Raw genomic sequence first — 20,028 nt, 5'->3', positions numbered from 1 at the left:
ATCCAAGTTTGGGAAACACTGCATTAGAGAACCAAGAGAGAGGGGTCTTGTCTGTGGGCAGCACTAAAACGCCTCAGCCAGTCATCGCTCGAAGAGCTTCGTGGAACCTGAGGGGGCCCCATTCTGCTCTCTGGTCACGGGGGAAGTGGCTTTAGAGCTGGCTGCCGCTGATTGGTCTACGCTCAGCGGTGGGGTGGGGCTTCGGCGGGGCCGTTGGGTCGCCGTTGGGCGGGCATAGCCGAGTGGGCGGGGCTTCGGCGGGGCGGCCGTTACGAGGAGGCGTGGCTCTGGCAGCCGTTGGGCGGGTATGTAGGGGGCGGGGCCTGCGGGGCCCCAGCCTGGCGGCCGTTGGGCAAGCATGGAGGCGGGGGCGGAGCTCCGGGGCGGGGCGGCCCCTCCTCTTGGCGCTGCGTAGAGAGCTTGTTCTGCGGCGGCGGGCAAGCGCGCTTCTCCTCAGTCACGTCGAGGGGCGACGGGGGCAACATGAATGAGGCGGAAGGCCTGAGGCAGCGGCGCCCTATCCGCCCTCAGGTGATTACCGAGGACAACACGGCTCAGGAGACCAAGGATGGCAGGTGCGTGAGGGGCGTCGTCCGGCTTCTCAGGGAGGTGACCTCGTGGGTGCCCGCTCGCTCGCTCACCTGCCTGCCCCTGAGGGAAAAGGGTAGCCTTCTTGCTGGTCCTCCGGCCGCGGAGCGGGTCCTCTAGGGCGCCGGAAAGCGAGTCCCCGCCTCGGCCCTTGAGGGAGCAGCTGGGTTGGGTGGGCGGCGTGAGGCGCCATTCCCCCTCGGCCTCCTCCCCACACCCCGGGTTTAAGGAGTGGGTCTTGCCTGGCCGAGGGTGCTTTGGGGCGGGAGGGGAGAGGCTGAGCCGCCTCCCTGCCTAGGGCAGGGTGGAAGGAGAAGAGGGCCGCGTAATTCTGCAACGAAATGTTCCTGGGCTCAAACCTTTTTGGAAGGCCTCTCATTTGATGGCATTTATTCGTATATAATAATAATAATTTGATTCTTTTCTCTCTCAGTGCTGCCAAGGCATGTAACACAATGTAACACAAACACGGTGCATTGTGTCTCGTATTGCATTGTATTTTGGCCCTGTTTACATCGCTTTCTTCTGCCTCCCCACAGTAAATACACACGCGTGATCACAATATAGCTACAATAAAAACCAACATGTGGATTTTATTAGATTTGCTCGTATGCTACACTCAAATTTTGGGCATTCATTTCAAACCTACCAAAATGTAGTTCGAAAAGTGCTTGGGAAGGAGGAATCCAGCTCTCCCCCGCCCACCCATTATACAAGGCTGTAAAGTGTCAAATGTACTCCGGTTGTATAAACAAAAAGAATAATTCTGCAATAAAGGCAATGAAATGGCAGTAATAAAAAAACCCAGAAGACAGACCCAAGTCGAAACCTTTCTAAATCCCAAATGTGTGGTAACTAGTTATGGAAATTGGGGAGTGCTGCACATGCACATGAAATGTGACATCCAGTGTGGTGCAGTGGTTAGTGTGTCAGACTGGGACCTAGGAGACCAGGGTTGAATCCCTGCTCCCGCCACAACTTTTTGAAGAAAAAAGTGGTATATAAATACAATAAAAATAATAACTCTTCTTTTATTAAACTCTCTGTATAAAATGCCCTGGCCAGAACTCTGGTGTTGAAAATTGGTTCCAGCATTGAAGCCTGTTAAGCTCATTTGCAAATGAAGCATTATGTAGAGAGGACAAGGGTTAACTAGGGGAGAGTTCAGTCATCTTTGCAGCATGGCGAAATCTTCAAGCTCTGTGGAAGTATATGGAGTTATCTGGTGACATCATTGTTCAAATACTAAATCCAGATAAGTGATAGTTTAGTGGATTTGTGTGAGCAGCTGAAATACGAGAGTATGACTCAGAAATGCTAATAGTCATGGCAATCATGGCAATAGTATCCATGGCAAGCCCCTTGGTAAGTAAATTTCTGAGTATGTTTGCTTACTGTGTTCTTAATGTGACTTACTATGTGGTTTGGGGGATGGCTTAGTGAGTCTGAATGAAGGACTAGCCACTGGAAAGAACAGCCTGGTTTGCACTTAACACTTTAATCATGGTTTATTAAACAATGGTTAATAAACTCTGGTTTCTTTACTGCCAACAAACCATCATGTGAAGCCTTGATTTTTGCTGACTTATGAGCCTTGGTTTCTTCTACCTTTGGCTTTACATTACAGTGGTACCTCTAGTTGCGAACACGATCCGTTCTGGGGTGCTGTCAGCACCCTGAAAAGTCTGCAACTAGAGCGCCTCTTCCGCGCATATGTGTGGCACTATTGAGTGCTTCTGTGCATGCACGAAGCACGCAGATGGCGTGTGCGCATGGCGAAACCCAGAAGTATGCACTTCCAGGTTTACTGCGTTTGCAAGCTGAAAAGACGCAACATGAACCTAACGCAACACGAGCTATGACTGTACATGCAAACCCAGCGCTCTGTTCATATTTCAGTTCACATTTGGACTGCAGAATACTGTAATTACATTTATGCTTCCTTGGAGGAGTATTTCCTTATTTCCCAATGGCTAACATTCACCTTCTGATTCACCTTCCAGTAAACACATGTTTCCATTGTACACCTGTACCTGGAGGTAATCTATGGAAGAGAAAAGGGGATAATTATGTCACATCTCCTTGGGACATAAGGTTGGGTAAACCTCTTGGGTAAACCTGCTTGAATTTGTTGTCCTTTTCAGTGATTGTACCTATCCTTGATCTGGTGTGTGTGAAAAACAGTTTATAATCTACATGTTACCTTCACACCAAATCTGGGAGAGAGAAATTTGGGAGAGAAATTACTTAGGTATGATACTTTCTATATTGCAGAAACATGTAACAAAAACAATAAACTTCCAGTGCTTTCAGGTTCTGGTAGTAAGCTCTTGAGTCACACAGACCTATTGCAATCTTGCATGTTTGGGGTGGGGCGGAGCTCTTTCAACAATAGTTCTCAGGTGTAACTAATACAAGAATGCCAAATTCAGATGTCCCAGAATTTCTATACTGGGAAGAAGGCTGCATGTTGGTGTCATCAAAACTGCAGTTTGAGAAACTGAATTTTATTTTAATTATTTAACAGGGAATTCTTTTTGCCTATCTACCAAGAAGTAATCCCATTTATTTCAGTGGGGCCTGTTGGCTGATGTTTGTTATCTGTCCTATGGGCATATCTCCTATGGCTGAATTTCTTTACCAAATTCCGTGTTGCTGGTGGTCTTCAAATTAGACATGTTAAATGAAAAAGAAGTATACGGATAGGTTTTTGAGCAGCACAATTCATTTTTATCCATATTCAGCATTTCTTCACTTCTTTGATGAAATGTTGATGTTCAGACCTTGCCAGCTCCTAGGGCCTTTAAGCCTGTCTTATCCCTTCCCAGTTGTTTAAAAAAAGTCATTTATGTGCTGATCAGAGGAAAAAATGCTACGTAACATTCCTCTTAGCAGAGTTTTTGTCCTTGATTTATGAAGGACACCACACTGTTTTTGTTAATACCAAAGGCCTTCATGTATCTAAATGTACTCCAGTATCTATCTTTGTAGATAACTGAAGAGAAATGGTACAGAAAATGAGGTTTCAAGTTTTCTTTGCTTCGTTTTCCTTTCACAAATCATGGTGATTAAAAAGCTTGCTAAGGGTTAGAAATGCAACCTTTACCCTGAGAAAGTAAAATCTTAAGCTGGTTTCATCCACAGAACTTCAGTTCTGTTTCTCCCACTTACTTACCCTTAATCTCTCTAGCGGCTATAAAAAGGTTTGGATTTAAACTGTCAGATTCATGCATTGTGGATTCTACGTCAAACATTATTATTATTATTATTATTATTATTATTATTATTATTATTATATTTATACCTCACCCATCTAGCTGGGTCGCTCCAACCACTCTGGGCAGCTTCTAACACATACTGGAAAGTACCAGTCATATTTAACATGCAGAGTTCTTAAATCCACTCACCTGCTCTCCATTGGCAAATCCTCTGTTCCCACATGCCCCCCACAAAGATTCTTTGCATAAGCTGCAAAGGCTCAAGTAAACACAGAGAAGGCATCTCTGCAGTTAAGAGAGAAGTAGAAAGAGAGAGGAGGTGATTTCCCTCCCTTTCTGCTGGCTGAGCTTTCTGCATCACAAGCTATATCCTTCCTTGAGACTATACAGTTAAGAATGCAGGTGGGATACTATGAACTCTAAATGTTTAAATTCCTGCTTGTGGATAACTAACAGAATGGGAAGAAGGGTAGGTTAGACTCTTCTTAGACATGATTTCCATGTGCAGGGAGCTTTTCTACATGAGGAACAATTTGGATGTGTAGTCTTACATCTGCATTTTGCAATGGTATGTTCCCGAGATGTGTTTTGTGATCTACTGAATGTATAGCTCAGCTGTAATGTCACTGGTAAATTGTAATGGTTTTGAAAAATATATTTGGAGTTTTTTGTTCATTTGACTAGTAATTCCCCTTTGATTAGTGGAATGACGTAATCACTGAGTTTATACAACATGCTCATGTGGAAAAACTAGGCATACATAGATGTATTGCTAGTTACACATTCATAAAATAGTATAATCTTGGTCTGAAATCGCTGGTACAGATTTACACTAACACACTGGTGATCATTGTTTAAAATTGTGCAGAGCTTAAATTTAAGTTTCTACTCTGTTTTGTATTTTTGTTACAGTACTTACAGCAACAAAGTATTCCGTGTGACTTTCATGACTTTGGCTGTATCGCTAATTATTCCCTTATTTGGAGCAATAATTCTTCTGGAGTGTCCAATAGACCCTCAGCCTATAAGGTGAGTTGCAAAGTATGTTTGATATCAGAATGTAGCATGTAATTTAAGTGTTTAACTGAATACTTCATTAGGATTTTTTTATTGCTGGTAAGTTTAATTTTTTTTGCTTCAGAATGCAGGTATTAGTAGGGTAAGACCTGATTAAACTGATGTTTACACAGGACTGTGCAGCCTGCTAAGATATACAGTATTCTGATACTGAAAGACGTATTGAAAGCTGGATTGCTTTTGGTATCAACAAATTTCACATTTGCTGTCTCAGTTCAGATCTTAGAAATGAATAACAGTTGCTATATGTATTTTTTAAATAAATGCAATCAAATATAATAAGGAAGATGGAAAATTGATTTTTGAAGCGAAACGAACAGTGCATCCTTTAAGACTGCAAGCAAATGAGAGGATCTTCAAGCACAATAGGACTTCTTTGGCAAGTGTTCTCATCTGGCTAGAGTTGGTTTTTAATTTGTTTAGCACTATGGGAATTGTGTCAACTCCCCTTGGTGTGTCTGCTCCGCACCTGTCTTGCGTACATGTTTGCAAAGGTGCCTACATGGACTTGATCCAACACAATAAGTATACCTTGTTCATGGGTTGTACAGATTGCTCAGCTAAAATGAGCCTATGGTCTCTCTGCATCTAGGGTCTCTGCAGACATGAAGCCAAATGTGGATTCAACACATTTTTAGGAATATTGAGGGAAGGAAGAAGGATATTTGTATGGTACCCACGGAGAGAGCTTAATGATATGAGTCTCAGTTCTCTTGTACCTTGAGCCAGGAATTCACCAAGAAGTCTTTGAAGGAAATTGTACTTTGGAGGCTCTGAGAGCACCCAAAAGTTGACATCTCTCATTTGGGAAAGATTTCAGAACAAGGATAACTCTCCAGATTGATAAAATCCCATATTGTTGGAAAGAGCGTATTCAATTCTCATTTCAGTCTTGCCAGGTGTTAGTACTAAAGCTTTACTGCATTGGTTTTGAGAATGAATATATGTTTGCACGATATATTTAAACTGTATTTGGAGTAGTTCTACTGAAATCAGTGACAAGTTAGTCATGACTGACTAAATTCATTTAATTTCAGTGGATCTACTCTTGAGAACGGCTTGGTTGGATGCTGCCGTTCATATTTTCACCACCAGGGAGAAGGCCTTTTCAGTAGTGGCACCTGGTTAATGGAACAGTTTAACCCTTTCTTGGGGTGCCCCCACATGACTTAAGGGAACTCATACAAATGCTTGCATGTGAATTTGTACACACCCCTGAAACTCAGGATAACACTTCCATGCATCTGAGGAAGTGGGCCGTTGCCCAGAAATCTTTTGCCGTAATAAATTTGACTTTATTATTATTTTTCATAAAATTTATACACCACTGTATTATTTTTAAAAATGAAGTGGTTTACAAAAGATAAAACAGAAAAATCAAGACAAATTTACAACCTTTAAAACAGACAAAAGTTAAAATACTAAAACAGATTAAAAGTACCTCAATTTTTAACGCATCTGGGTAGGATTTTCTATAAAGGAATTGTCAGGGCTGCCTCAGGTCTCAGCTCACAAAAGACCAACGCCAAGCTCTTCTTATATACAAGGATGTTTATTGCAGTTCATTATTGGTTCCACAACCGAGGCGCGCAGCCCCGCGTCTCTTAGCCTAGACATTTGAACTTCTCTCTGAATCGGTCCCGCCTCTACACCAGTTTAAGAGGCTTGTGCTAGACCACCTCTTCCTGTCCTTTCTTTTCCGCAGGGTCTTTCTGCCCCCCTGGGTTCCTTCCCTCCTGCTTTCCTCTGACGCGGATCCCTCAGATGCCTGCTCCCCCCTCCTTTGTGCTTTGGGGCCAGGCTCCTCCTCCGGGCTCTCTGCATTTCCGCGCGCCTCCACATTTGAACTTGGCGCGCGTTCGCTACCCCTGACCTTCCTTTTGACAGTTACACTACTCCCTGTACTACTCTCCGCCCCTTCCGGCAGGACGTCCTGCCCCGATCTCCTTCCCCTGTCTCCTTCCTGCTCTGCTCCGTGTGTCACACTGGGAACTCCACCCTTCTCACTCCGTCCCTCCTGGGAAGCCGACCCCGATCTCCCACTCCCACTCGGGGTTTCCCTGCTGCTTCCCTGCTCCTGGCAAGTCCCCCCTGTGACCCCCCTTGGCTTGACCAGGGGCGCCCCCTTCTGGGAATCCTCCGATTCACTTGACTCATGGAAGACCTCAAGTCATTGTCATCCTCTTCCTCACTGTCCTGGGTTTCTTCCCCATCGCTCTCCGTCTCCCCCCTCACCTGTGCCTCTGTCCCTGAACCCCTGACAGGAATATTTTTAGCAGGTGCCAAAAAGTGTATGGTGCTCATCGGAATAGTCACGCATGAAAACTTGGACCCAGGTGAACACCTGAGTCACAGCTTTACAGGAATACAGCTTACATTCACGTGATAATGTGAGACAGTTGCATACAGTTAGGCATGGGAGACTAGACTTGTTTTGTGACAGGTTTTGCAGTGGGGGGTATGTTGAGCAAACCTTTGTAGAAAGAGGAAGCTGCCCGTTGGTCAAAAGCACCCAAACCTGCTGAGCCTTAAATGCTACCACAAACACACAAAGAAAGGTATGCTGGAGAAGCAAGTGCAAACAAATGTTTGATTACACATTAGACTTTGAAAGCTCAGAGAAAAATTGGCAAAAGTTTTTTTTTGGGGGGGGTTGAAACTAAGTCAAACATGGTTGTTGTAAGCTATGTATCATTATGACTCCCTGCTTCCTTTGGCACCCTGCCTCTTGAGTCCTTTTTTATTTTATGTTTGAAACGGTGTGTGTGTGTGTGTAAGGTGTGACAAGTATTGTTTTGTAGTATTTATGCAGTTTCTCCCTCCCGCTGAATGCTTCTGTTTTTTGCATTATATTTCAATTGTGTTCTTTGCTTATATAATGTAGTCCATCAATATAACTTTCTTATGAGGAGCCATACATATGTCAGAATAAATACTTTATCTTTTTGAGATGAAAAAAGTTTTTAAGGCTACAGTCCAAAGCATACGTCTGTGAATCAGGTCCCTCTGAAATAAGTGGGGCTTACTGTCAAGTAAATAAGGTTAGATCAACCTGTAAATCTTGCTGTCATGATAAGTTTCAGGAATTGACAAGTTTAACATTCGTAATCACATCTCTGTCCTTAGAATCCTCCATTTCATACAACCTTTCATGTTGTATTCAGCTTTGGTCCATTTAACTTCCATTATCCTGACAGCAAAATACAGGATTAAGTAGCGCTAAGCAGATCTAGAACAGGGAAATGGCTACTATTTCATTTAGGTAGGATTCTTTCCTAAGCTGTTTGGTAGTGTTACTGACCACCTGGTGGTATGATCATTTCTCTGGATGACTACATCTTATTGGCCAAAGTAATCACGGTGTGTATTTTGAAGGGATCTATAAGGTGTTCCATAAAAGCAAGTCTTCATTAAGAAGCATTTTAACTTGTAATGGAGAATTGTTTCAGAAAAGCTGTGGAAATATTGAGTTACAAATATGCAGTATTAAAATGCTTCAACGTTGGAAATGAGTACAATGTTGAAAACTGAAAGCATTGCCATTTGAACAATTGGTGTTTGTTCATTTGACACCAAACTAGAATAGGAAACTAGTATAAAAGATGTAAGAGTGGAATTTTCCCCAATAGGTGGTCCATTATATGTCCTTATAATGTGTCCATCATGTTGATCTTGCAAATCCCCTGGGTTGTTTTTTTTTTTCTATTTTGCATTAAAAGAGATCTGCAGGGCTCTCTGTGGCTTTTCCATCTCGAGTGTGTTGGCTTGATGCTGGCTTATTTTGCATGTTATGTTAAACTATAGTTTAAACTTTCTATCAAGATATTGTAACATTTTGGATCTTACGTTGATGTGTTTTATGTACACAAGTATATACCTTGATCAGACTTCCATACGCAGTATGAGCAGAGTGTGTTTGAAACTCATGTCCAGCCTCACCTGCCTTTTAGTGCCCAAGGTAGAAAGGAAAACTAGGTTTATCTGTATCCAGAATCTTCAAAAATTGGTTGGCTGCCTGCCCTTTTCTTTCAGTCCACCGATGAAATTGCTTCTCCTTTTCCCCTTCTCCTAGCTTCAAAGAACCTCCTCTCCTCACTGGCGCATTAGAGCCAAACTTCAAGCTCCGACAAGCAGAAAGGCTATTTGAAAATCAGCTTGTTGGACCAGAATCTATTGCAAACATCGGCGGTAAGCACAATAACATCTGCATGCTAAACTGTGAAGGGTCTTAATGCTTGGAGCTTGAGTCAAACATGAGACCTTCTGAGCCTAGCAAAAAATCGCTTTTTCTCTTGCTCTGTTCTTTTCCACAAATACTTTATTGCAGGCTTCCTCAAACTCGGCCCTCCTGAATGTTTTGAGACTACAATTCCCATCATCCCTGACCACTGGTCTTGCTAGCTAGGAATCATGTGAGTTGTAGGCCAAAAACATCTGGAGGGCTGAGTTTGAGGAAGCTTGCTTTATAGTAATAACTACTCCATAAGTCATGTTGGTAACTCTTGGTGTAACCATTGATCTTCTGTTATTGATCCAAACAACTGTGCAATTGATTTCTGAAATAATCAAATCTTCAATTCTATAAAGCACACAGTGAAAGAGCATGTCATGTTAGAAGATTTGACACTAAGTTGTAACAGTAGTGTGGTTTCTGTAACTGTTGTGTTGTGGGATATGTGAAAGAGCTAGGGAGAGCTGATCTTCTATATCCAGAGAGCTAGTGTACCTTGGGTCCCCACCTGGTGTGTTCAGGGTCTAATACTCAAGGTGCCTGGATGTCCCTGCTCTTGTAAGTGGATAAGTGTCTTAATGGTTGCTGAGGAGCAACAATGGAACAGGGCTATTGCCTTCATGTCCTGCTTATGGTCTTCCTAGAAGCATCTGACTGCTCACTGGGAAACAAGATCCTGGCTAGAAGTCTTTTTTCCCCTGACCCAACTGGCCTCTGTAACTTTCCAGGAAGCAAATGGCAAGAATCACTATAGATTCACAGGCAACGCCATTTATTCAAAGTTCATAATCAAAATAATAAACAGCAAACATGTAAATTGCAGAAAATGTAACCAAACACACATACTATCAAAAATAGGACACTACCAAGAATGTCAAAATTTAGAAATAAGAAAATAACCATGAATGCACAAGATTGTCCCAGTGTTACAGTTAAAGGCTGGTCAATCTCTGATTACTCTGACTAATGGGAAATGCATCAAAATAAAAAGCCATCTATTAGCTTGGATTATGGAAGATGGAAACAACGCTTTCCCTTTCTACTGGAACCTTAATTGGTGAATAGGAGCCACCAGAACTACAAAAATCCACTGATGGTGAGAAATCCAAGAGATATCAACATTAAAGAAAGTAAAAATTGAACAAGTATTGTATCTCAATATAAAGTTATCCCTACAAAAGGTTTGTATTTGGAGTCTTGTTGTTTATGAGCCAGATGCTGACTAGAGTGTGTGCATGTGGCTTTGAGCCACAGATGACTGCTACTGTGGGCATGATTTGTGGCTGACTTTAGTTTTAATATTTAAAGGTCATGAGCTTTTTTTTATGAAGGAACAATGTACAGTTCATGCAGTACTTCCAGTTTCCAGAATTCATAAAAAGCTTATCTTACATCTCTTAGATGTGTTGTTTACTGGTACAGCAGATGGAAAAATTCTAAAGATTGAAAATGGCGAAATACACACATTAGCCCGACTTGGACATGGCCCCTGTGGTAAGTTAGAGGAACCATGTATTTTATTGCTGCTATTGCATTTTGGTCTGAATTGTATAGTGATTGTACTGTCAACATTTTAAGCTTTGCTAAGTCATGTGCTCGAATATTATCTAACTCATTTTAAGGTGCACTAATGATTTTTCTTTTCCGAAATGGAAAAATAGCTTTATTTCATAGTGTTCTTCACAGTGCATTTTAGGCAGGTTATTTTTTGGTATATAGTTTCATAGGCCTTATTATACAGGTTTGGTCTGAGAACTGACTTGCTAACTCTTTGGAGTAATGGTTAACTAACACTTTGGAGTAATGGTCAGTAATTCAGCGCACACTACCATTTGTTATTTTTTTATCTATGCAACTGTATCAACACTTCCTGATGGTTCTCTTTTTGTGCTTCTTTTAACCTTCATGCCAATGATTCTAGCTAACTGTTCAACTACAGCCCTGATTGCCAGATTTGGTTGAAAATACCCTAGCTGAGTTTGACATGGGACAGCAACAGAGGGGATGTTCGGAGCAGGAAACTGACCATGCAGTGGTTAAGAGGAGCAGATTTGTAAAGGTCCATGTGTCACAAGGTTCTGCAAATGAAAGGGAGAATGCAGCAAGGTCTTGGGAAATCGATGCTCTCCCAGGCTCATGAATATAGCCACAGCTATATTCGGGCAATCTTCAAAAGAAATTATTTATTTCCAAACCAACCTTCATCCAATTAGTACAATGCTGTATAAAAAAATTAAACTACTAAAAGGAAAAAATACATTAAAATCCCTGCCATGTCACTGCCAAATGCACAGCACCCATTGCTTGTACCACCAGCCAGTCTCCTGCCTGTCTCATTGGACAGGTTGGGACCTGCTGGGAAAGGCACTCCACCAAGTAGTCCTAAGCTGTTCAGGAGTTTATAAATGGGCACAGTAGCTTATGGGAAGCCTGGACTGGTGGTGTTTGGCTACGCTTGGGGATATCAGGCAGAAGATATAGAAGATATAGAAGCATGAAGGGAAGGAATACTGCCACTGTATTCTGCTCTGGTCAGACCTCACCTGGAGTACTGTGTCCAGTTCTGGGCACCACAGTTCAAGAAGGACACTGACAAACTGGAACGTGTCCAGAGGAGGGCAACCAAAATGGTCAAAGGTCTGGAAACGATGCCTTATGAGGAACGGCTAAGGGAGCTGGGCATGTTTAGCCTGGAGAAGAGGAGGTTAAGGGGTGATATGATAGCCATGTTCAAATATATAAAAGGATGTCATATAGAGGAGGGAGAAAGGTTGCTTTCTGCTGCTCCAGAGAAGCGGGCACGGAGAAATGGATCCAAACTACAAGAAAGAAGATTCCACCTAAACATTAGGAAGAACTTCCTGACAGTAAGAGCTGTTCGACAGTGGAATTTGCTGCCAAGGAGTGTGGTGGAGTCTCCTTCTTTGGAGGTCTTTAAGCAGAGGCTTGACAACCATATGTCAGGAGTGCTCTGATGGTGTTTCCTGCTTGGCAGGGGGTTGGACTCGATGGCCCTTGTAGTCTCTTCCAACTCTATGATTCTATGATTAGTCGCACCAACAGGGTAAAGAACAGCATCTATTCGTGGGCTGTTAGGCTCCTGAATGAAAAGATAACAACAGGGCAACTGACTTTCGGGTTTGGTGGGTGTGCGTCAGTAAGCGAGGGGAATTAAGACTAAGAGAGCTGGGGTGTGTGTGCTTGTGTAATCACACTGTATACAAGTTGTACAAGTGACAACAAAGTATTTCAATTTTTATTTCAATCATATAGCAGCCAGGCACAGTCAGTATCTCAATATAATATGGATAACATGCCCCTCATTCTGGTACTGCACATCATGCCATCTTTGACTTTAGTTTAGCTTAATACTGTAGAAAAATAGAGGAACTACATCTGAAATTGCACGTGGAGAATGAGAAGCCTCATTGCAGCATCCAGATTTGCACCATTACTCCTTAACATCTATCCTTTGATTTTGTGTTTTTTAAAAAATTCTGTGTAGCTTTTCTTTTTCTCTAATGCTTCCATCCATTTATTTTGTTTTATAGCACAGTCAAATATCTTACACTCAGGATATCCCCTTCAAACACAGAGGTGCCTAAGAGAATATAGGATAGCAGTGGTCCAACTTTTGGGAGTGATTGGCTTTAGCCTGTTAAAGTTGAGAGAGGCAACTCTGCATTGCTCTGACAAAGTGTTTTCCTACATAGAACAGTGGAAGAGAAAGGTATTTTGGAAAAAGGAAATTACTTCACTTACCACAGGCTATGTTTTTCACATGTTGTGCCATGTGAAGTCAGTAAGGGGCAAGAAAGAGACTGACTGTTGTTCAGTACTGCTTGTTGGTAACTTGCAGAATGAACGTCTAGTTTCAAATTATTTCTCCTTTTGTTATAGGCACTGATACTGCTTGTGTTGGTTTCCTTTTTTGGAACAGCCAGTAGAGGGCACTGTGAACGTAAAAGTTTTAAACATTTGCTGCTTCTTTGGCTACATCTTCATTCTCCATGCAAAAAGAATAACTTGTCCTAAAAGTGGCAACAAAAACATAAATGCAATAAAAATCCACAACTAGAAGAGATTATTCATCACATTTATTATAAGGCAACTAGTTATTTGTCCATGAAATTTTCACAATAAATAGTTTGGGTGACATTGAAGTGTCAGCCTACTCGTGCAAGAGGGAATTTCCCTGTTTCGGGGGGGGGGGAGGAGAAGTGGGAGGAAAGGAAGGGGAAGTTGGATCTTGTACAAAGGGTTGCATTCAGCATAGCACTAAACAAATATTTCCATCAGTGCAAGGATTTATCCTTGCGTAAGTAAACATTCTCTTCCTCTTGTGTGCCTCCTAAATCTGTTCTGGGAGTTCCCCCACCCTCTGGAGCAGATTTAGGGATAGCACAGGGCATGCACAGGAGAAGGAGAGCGGCAAAAGTCTTGTTGTGTTCATGGTAATCCTTGCACTAGCACAATTTAATGTTGCCCAGAAAATCTCAGTAGTCTGCAAGGTACATTGTTGTTTCCTGCAACAGACCACTAAAGATACCATTTTGGAATTTTGTCAGCGTAAAATGGTGTTGATATCAGTAAAGTTTTGCTGTATTTGTTTTTGGATTAAATTCTGAAGTAATGGCATTTTCCCCTGAAGCAGTATAGAAATCTTTGTATAAAAACTGCTGCTGTTAACTTGCTGGAAATGTGTCTTAAAAGGAACCAGAGAAGATGAAACCACATGTGGGAGACCTCTTGGAATCAGAGTTGGACCAGAGAACACCCTTTTTGTGGCAGATGCTTACTATGGACTCTTTGAAATCAATCCTGTCTCAGGTAAACTTGCACTCATGTTTTTCCTGTTAATGTTTGCTTTGGCCTGGCATTTCTTTTGTCTTCCTTGTGAAGTCACCATAATCTCCTATTCTTCAGATGCTTTCATTTCCCTGCTTTCTTCTTAAACCCCATTCCCATGCCTGCTACTCCCCTCTTTTTGGCAACTATCTTTGCACCCCCCTTTCCCCTTTCACTTCCTTTTCCAACTCCTTTTTGCATGCAGATCACCCCCATTTTCATGTCTCCTTCCTATTCTGCAGCCGTTTGCACACACACCATAATGATATATGGCACTCTTTTAAGATGAGCAATCCTGTCATCTTGTTCCGTTAGCGAAGATTATCAGCTGATGAATGTTGTACATATATGAATGTTTGCTTGCTAATAAAATACCTGTTCTAAATTACTATGTTGAATCTGGGAAATCATGCTGAAAATAACCCCTAATACTGGGAATGAAACATGTTTTGGGAAAGGACTATGTAATATTCCATGGCTCTGCATCCTTTGTCTCTCATACACAAGAGGAAAATTACAGTTTTAAACAATGGCAGAGGTTTAAGCAGAGCAAGCAGAGAGAAGGAAACACTCAGGAAAAGATGGCTGTTAAAAGCAAGGTTTCAGTACAGCAAGAAGGGATTTGGGAAAGTTTCAGCCCGATGGATCTGTCTACTTTAAATAACATACTACAAAAGCACACCTTGAAATGCAAGCTGTTCATTTTAAGAACAAAAAACCTTTCTTATGTGCAAACACAGATTCCTCTTCCTTAGCCAAAGTAAATGAAAATATTTGTAAATTATTTTCTATCTGCCATTTTGATGCATAAGGAAAGCTCTTATCATTGGAAAGTTATTAACTACTCTAAACTTAAAGCATGCAGGAAAGCAAGGGGTTAACCAAGTCCTCCTTTCTGTGATCAGGTGAAGTGAAACCACTTGTGTCCTCCAAGATTCCCATTGAAGGAAAAAACATGTCCTTTGTGAATGACCTTACACTGACGCGAGATGGAAGGAAAATCTACTTTACTGACTCCAGTAGTAAATGGCACAGAAAAGACTATTCCTTATTAATCATGGAGGCTTCCGATGATGGACGGTAAGTCCCAACTGGGGAAAATCCTTGCAGTGTTTTGATGCCAGTTGCGAAAGCGGAATTTTGACAGAGCAGTACGACTGGGTTGCTTAGTGAGTTTCTGGTCTGTAGCACGGCTGGGACTGCCTGGTGTGGAATTTTCTCTTAGCCAATGTGCTAATTCTTAATTAAAGGTAATAGTAATAGCTGAATTGAATGAGCAGCCCCACCCTTGAGCTGGAGTTTAGGTTCCTTGTGCTCCTACTAATGCATACCTGTGAACCAGTGCTGTGGTTAGTGTCTTTCAAGAACGGCCCAGACAGGAGTGGTGAGACTTTTGAGGAGCCTGCAGCAGCAGGCTGCTTGTTTATGTTAAACCATAGTTCAAAATAAACTATGCTTAGAGTTGCGTGGAAACCAAGCCAGTAAAAATACGGCATTACAAGCAAATTTGTGAATGAAGCAACTAAGAAACATGTAGGTTCACAGAAGTTAAATGAGCCTGTGAGTATTGAAATCTCTAGGAAACTGGACTATAATACTGCTCTGCTTGAGACCCCTTCTGACTTGTGGGTCTCTTACACATATGTGCGCCTTGTATTGTTTCTGTTATGGTCTACATGGTTATGTATCAGTTTGCACGTAACTTTATGACAAATGAATTTAAAAATTAATGACTGTGTTAATGGTTTTGCCCTCAGCTTGCTTGAATATGACACTGTCACAAAGGAAGTGAAAGTCTTAATGGGAGGGCTCCGATTTCCAAATGGAGTCCAGCTCTCACCTGCTGAAGACTTTGTGTTGGTGGCTGAAACAACTATGGCAAGAATACGAAGGTATGTGGGATGCCTCCCAAGGTGGCTATACATTAAAGTTTGCACCAACAGCATTAGCCAATTGTTTTAAGCTCAGCTATCTTTTTAGGAATATATTCGATGCAAAGTTTGTTGATCATCCTTGTTGAAGAGGCTTTTCTAAATACTGTGCTCTGCAAGCGAACTCACTGCTTTTACTATGCAAACTGCAGACTCACTTGCTCTGACGAATTTTGCCCACTTGTGATATAGTAGGTCTTTTCTTGGCTCTTCTTCCTCCTGGGAGGAAGCACTTGTTGGTTTCTATGGTTCCTCCTTGACATGTGCTATTATCTTGTAATATATTAAAGCACTTTAATTTTGCAGATATTACGTATCTGGCCTAATGAAAGGTGGAGAAGACATGTTTATAGAAAATATGCCCGGCTTTCCAGATAACATACGTCCAAGCAGCTCTGGAGGTTATTGGGTGGCTATGTCAGCTATTCGGTCCAATCCTGGATTTTCTATGTTGGATTTCTTATCTGAAAAACCATGGATTAAAAGAATAATATTTAAGGTAAAACAAATTCTGCTTTGATAAATTGCATAACCTATCTTGAGAGCCAATTGGTTCGTTTAAAAAAAGACATTTAAAAGCAGTATATTAATATTAATGTTTCTCAAAAAGTGATTTGAAATAGCCGATTTATGGACGGATCATATTGCCCTCACAATGATAGAGCCAGAATACCGGGCAATATCAATCAAATGTTTAAATTGTGTGACTCTTTGTTGTGCTGTCTCAAAGATGGTGGCAGCAAAAGGAAGTTCTGGGGGACGGATTTTTTCCCCCTTGAGAGTCCTTTTCCTAGTCAAGCAGTTGTTCCTGCTTTAGGCAGATGGTATTGAAACCACTCCAACCCCTAGGACTTTGAGAGGCAATGGCTGTTGGAGGCACCTGTGAAGTCCTCCCTCCCTTTTGGTGGTGCTGGCAAACGGAAGTTCCGAGGGCTGATGGTCTTCATTCCTCTTAGCAGTCCAACAAGTGTCCCAGCTGCCAGCACTGGTGCTTATTACCTTATGTGTTTGTTGGACTGGTGTGAAGATTGAAACGCATCAATATTTATATCCCACACCTTCAACATAAATTTACGTTCCCAAGGTGGTTTACAAGTTTATGAAACATAAAAAGTAGTTTTTATTTTTATGTAGCAGAACAAAGCATAAAACGGATGCAACAAATTAAAAAGCACTAAAACTGCAACATTCACTCAAATAGACAGTAAATTAAAAATGCTTTAAGATTAAAATGCTTACATTTGCAGTTTTTTAAAAAACAAAACACACCCATCACGAGAAGCTTAATTTGGGCAAACTGTAGGCAAGCTTTAACACTCCCCATTGATTTAGTGCACCCTTACCCAACCTAGTGCCCTCCAAAGGCCTTGGGCTACGGCTCCTGTCAGCCCCAGCCAGCATGGTCAATGGTCAAGAATGGTGGAGAAGCTATCTAAAACATCTGGGTCATGGGCACCAGGTTGGGGAAGGCTGATTTAGTCAAGATACTTGATCATATGCTTAACTCTGCCCCAAAACAAATTGTGCTTCAAAGAGCTTTTGGATGGTTGATACTCTTTGGACATTCTGGGGTTTAAAAATCTGAATTGGGTAACATATTTTAACTGACTGTTCAGTGTACTTGTAATGCTTATGACTGAGGTGAATACTTTCTTCCCCCAGCTGCTCAGTCAAGAAATGGTGATAAAATTTGTGCCCAAGTACAGCCTACTTCTAGAACTAAGTGACACCGGATCCTACAGAAGAAGCTTCCATGATCCGAATGGAATGGTGGCAACTTACATAAGTGAAGCACATGAACATGATGGACATCTCTATTTGGGCTCCTTCCGGTCTCCCTTTATTTGCAGACTGAACCTCGAGGACGTCTAATTCTCTCAGCCAAAAGCACTGCCGCTGTTGTCTTGAGTTCCTCTAGAAGGGCAAACGGCCCAGGAAGAAGAATGAAATTGCAGTCAGGCATGAGCACTGTAGGCCCTAAGTAATTTGCAGGGAATAAAGTTTGAGCGTTTCTTACATTAAGCATGCCATGCCATAAAACCGGTGAACCCAATCCACATGTCTTGTGCAACTCCCATTTGAATTGATGGGCCTTGCGTAGAAGTTCTTGGTGAGTTGTATACAATCTTTGGTATCTTTACTTACTTACACATAAATACAAAATTACCTCATGAAAACAAAAGTTGCTACATCTAATAATGTTCTTTAGAAGCTGCTTCCACTAGTGAAAGATGTACATAATTCTGTCTGCACTTCAAATAACATACTGGAATTACATCCTTGGACTTTACTTGCTAGTCCAAAATGCTGTCTTGCATGCATTTGCTTCCAACTTGGATTTGTCTTTATAAGCATGTTTTTCTAAGCATGCATATTATAAAAGCTATCATTTATAGATGTATTAATAAGCAAACAAATTACAGGTATAATTCTATTTTCTGTCCGCTGTTTTCTGCATGGGTAATTTTAAAGACATGAGATCACTCCTGTGTGGCTCTCTAAACTTGAAAATGTATCCTCAGAATGGTAAATAGATACAACTGACTTGGAAGAAGCTTGTTCCAGAGTCTTATTTTGTGTCTGCACAGATTATTTGACCACTAACACAATCTTTTCAGTCATAGGAATGCTTTCATGTCATTAGATTGCAATGTAGGAAAAAGCCTTTAAACCCTGTACCTGACTGGTGTACAAGCTATCCGTTGAGGCCTTTATTTCTCGTATGGATTTGACTGAAAACTGCACTTATATAGTAATAAACATAAGGTTGACTCAAATGTATAAATTGTATGATTGAAATAATTTTTTGAAGCACATAAGAACTGATATTTTGTTACTTAAAGTATATTTTATTTTATTTTATGTTTTTGACTCATAAAGTTAAGTGCTTTTATTATTATTTGGGTAGTTCAGGGGTGTTTTTTTAAGATGTCAAGATTTTGTCAGAAGAATTTAATATGCATAAGGTTTTTAAGAGTAAAACCAACCAATGCTTTGCTGGCTTACTGAGTTACATTTGGGCAGCATTTCAAATAATGCAAACAAATGTTAAAAATCTTTAATATAATTTGTCAATGGAAACAACAGATTAAATGATTAAATCATCCAATAATTGTAGTACAGTATCTTAATTATGTATATCTTGTCTTTCCTTTTAAAAAAAGTGATTGTGAAATTTACTGGATAATTATGAACATAAAGCTAAACATAATAAACCAACAAGTTAAGGACAAAACTAAAAAGTGGCAGTAGCAAATAAACATTTCAGCTAAAACTCAAAGCTTCAAGACAACAAAAGCTTAACAAGGGCATCAAATTAAAATACCTTGTCAAATAAAACAATTTTTGTCCAATACTGAAAACTTGTGAACGGAGGAACCAGACATAAGCATCTAGGAAGCACCACCACAGAAAAGGTTCAGTCCCCCAGTTATATTACCCACCTCTGTTCACTAGGCAGAGGAACCTGGAGAACAGCTTTGCCAGATTTTCTCAAGACCTTTGCAGGTGGTCCTTGAGAGACCCTTGTCCTAAGCCAAGCTGTGCAGGTCTTTACAAGTTAAAGCCACTGATTGGTTTGGTCTTACTGATTTTTCCTCCCTCCATGTTAAGGCACTAGCATGCAATGTGTTGCAAACAGATTGCCACTTTGGAAACCTGTACAGTAGCAAACAGATTGCTGCTAGTAAACCTGTACAGGGCACTAAATTTGCAGGCACGTGGTGGGTAGTACAAATTCTGCATGAGAAAGAATTTGGCTTCTACAAGGGGCATGTCTCGCCTTGGAACTTCCTGGGATTTTGTAAGTATTTAAAAAAAAACATCCAGCAGGGAAATAATTTGGCTTTTTTTGAAAGTTCAAAAATAATAAACCCTGGGTGGGATCCATATGGAGTTAAGTTGCATGTATGTCCCATTGAAATCAGTGGGAACTAATTTAGTGATTAACTTGCCATTGATTCTAATGGGATCTAAGGTCCAATTAACATAATCTGGATCCAGCCCATTATTACCTTCAAATTTTATTAAAGAAAATGGATTACCATAAACTACACTCGGTATTCCAGTATTTTCTTAAAAATTATCATTCCTGCTCAACTCTGCTGCTGCCTACCTTTACGCAAAAGACACCCAT

The 20,028-nt window shown here is 41.1% G+C and overlaps 1 protein-coding gene and 1 long non-coding RNA gene across 2 annotated transcripts; one reads left to right on the top strand and one right to left on the bottom strand.

The window, feature by feature from the left end:
- Nucleotides 1-301: 301 nt before the first annotated feature.
- Nucleotides 302-19,005, top strand: APMAP (adipocyte plasma membrane associated protein). The gene is made up of 9 exons (XM_082217883.1): nucleotides 302-575; nucleotides 4,719-4,835; nucleotides 8,956-9,071; nucleotides 10,516-10,608; nucleotides 13,828-13,944; nucleotides 14,868-15,042; nucleotides 15,720-15,854; nucleotides 16,200-16,392; nucleotides 17,556-19,005. Exons 1-9 carry the CDS (start codon nucleotides 484-486, stop codon nucleotides 17,763-17,765), a joined length of 1,248 nt encoding a protein of 415 aa, XP_082074009.1. The 5' UTR covers nucleotides 302-483; the 3' UTR covers nucleotides 17,766-19,005.
- On the bottom strand, nucleotides 11,283-16,191 carry LOC309529831. The gene is made up of 2 exons (XR_014218501.1): nucleotides 16,052-16,191; nucleotides 11,283-13,145 (listed from the first exon to the last, which is right to left on the bottom strand). It is a non-coding gene; the product is annotated as an uncharacterized lncRNA (long non-coding RNA).
- Nucleotides 19,006-20,028: the final 1,023 nt, after the last annotated feature.

This window comes from Podarcis vaucheri (assembly GCF_965113315.1).
Source record: "Podarcis vaucheri genome assembly, chromosome: 3".
NCBI classification, from domain to species: Eukaryota; Metazoa; Chordata; class Lepidosauria; order Squamata; family Lacertidae; genus Podarcis; species Podarcis vaucheri.
This window is presented reverse-complemented; position numbering and strand designations above follow the sequence as displayed.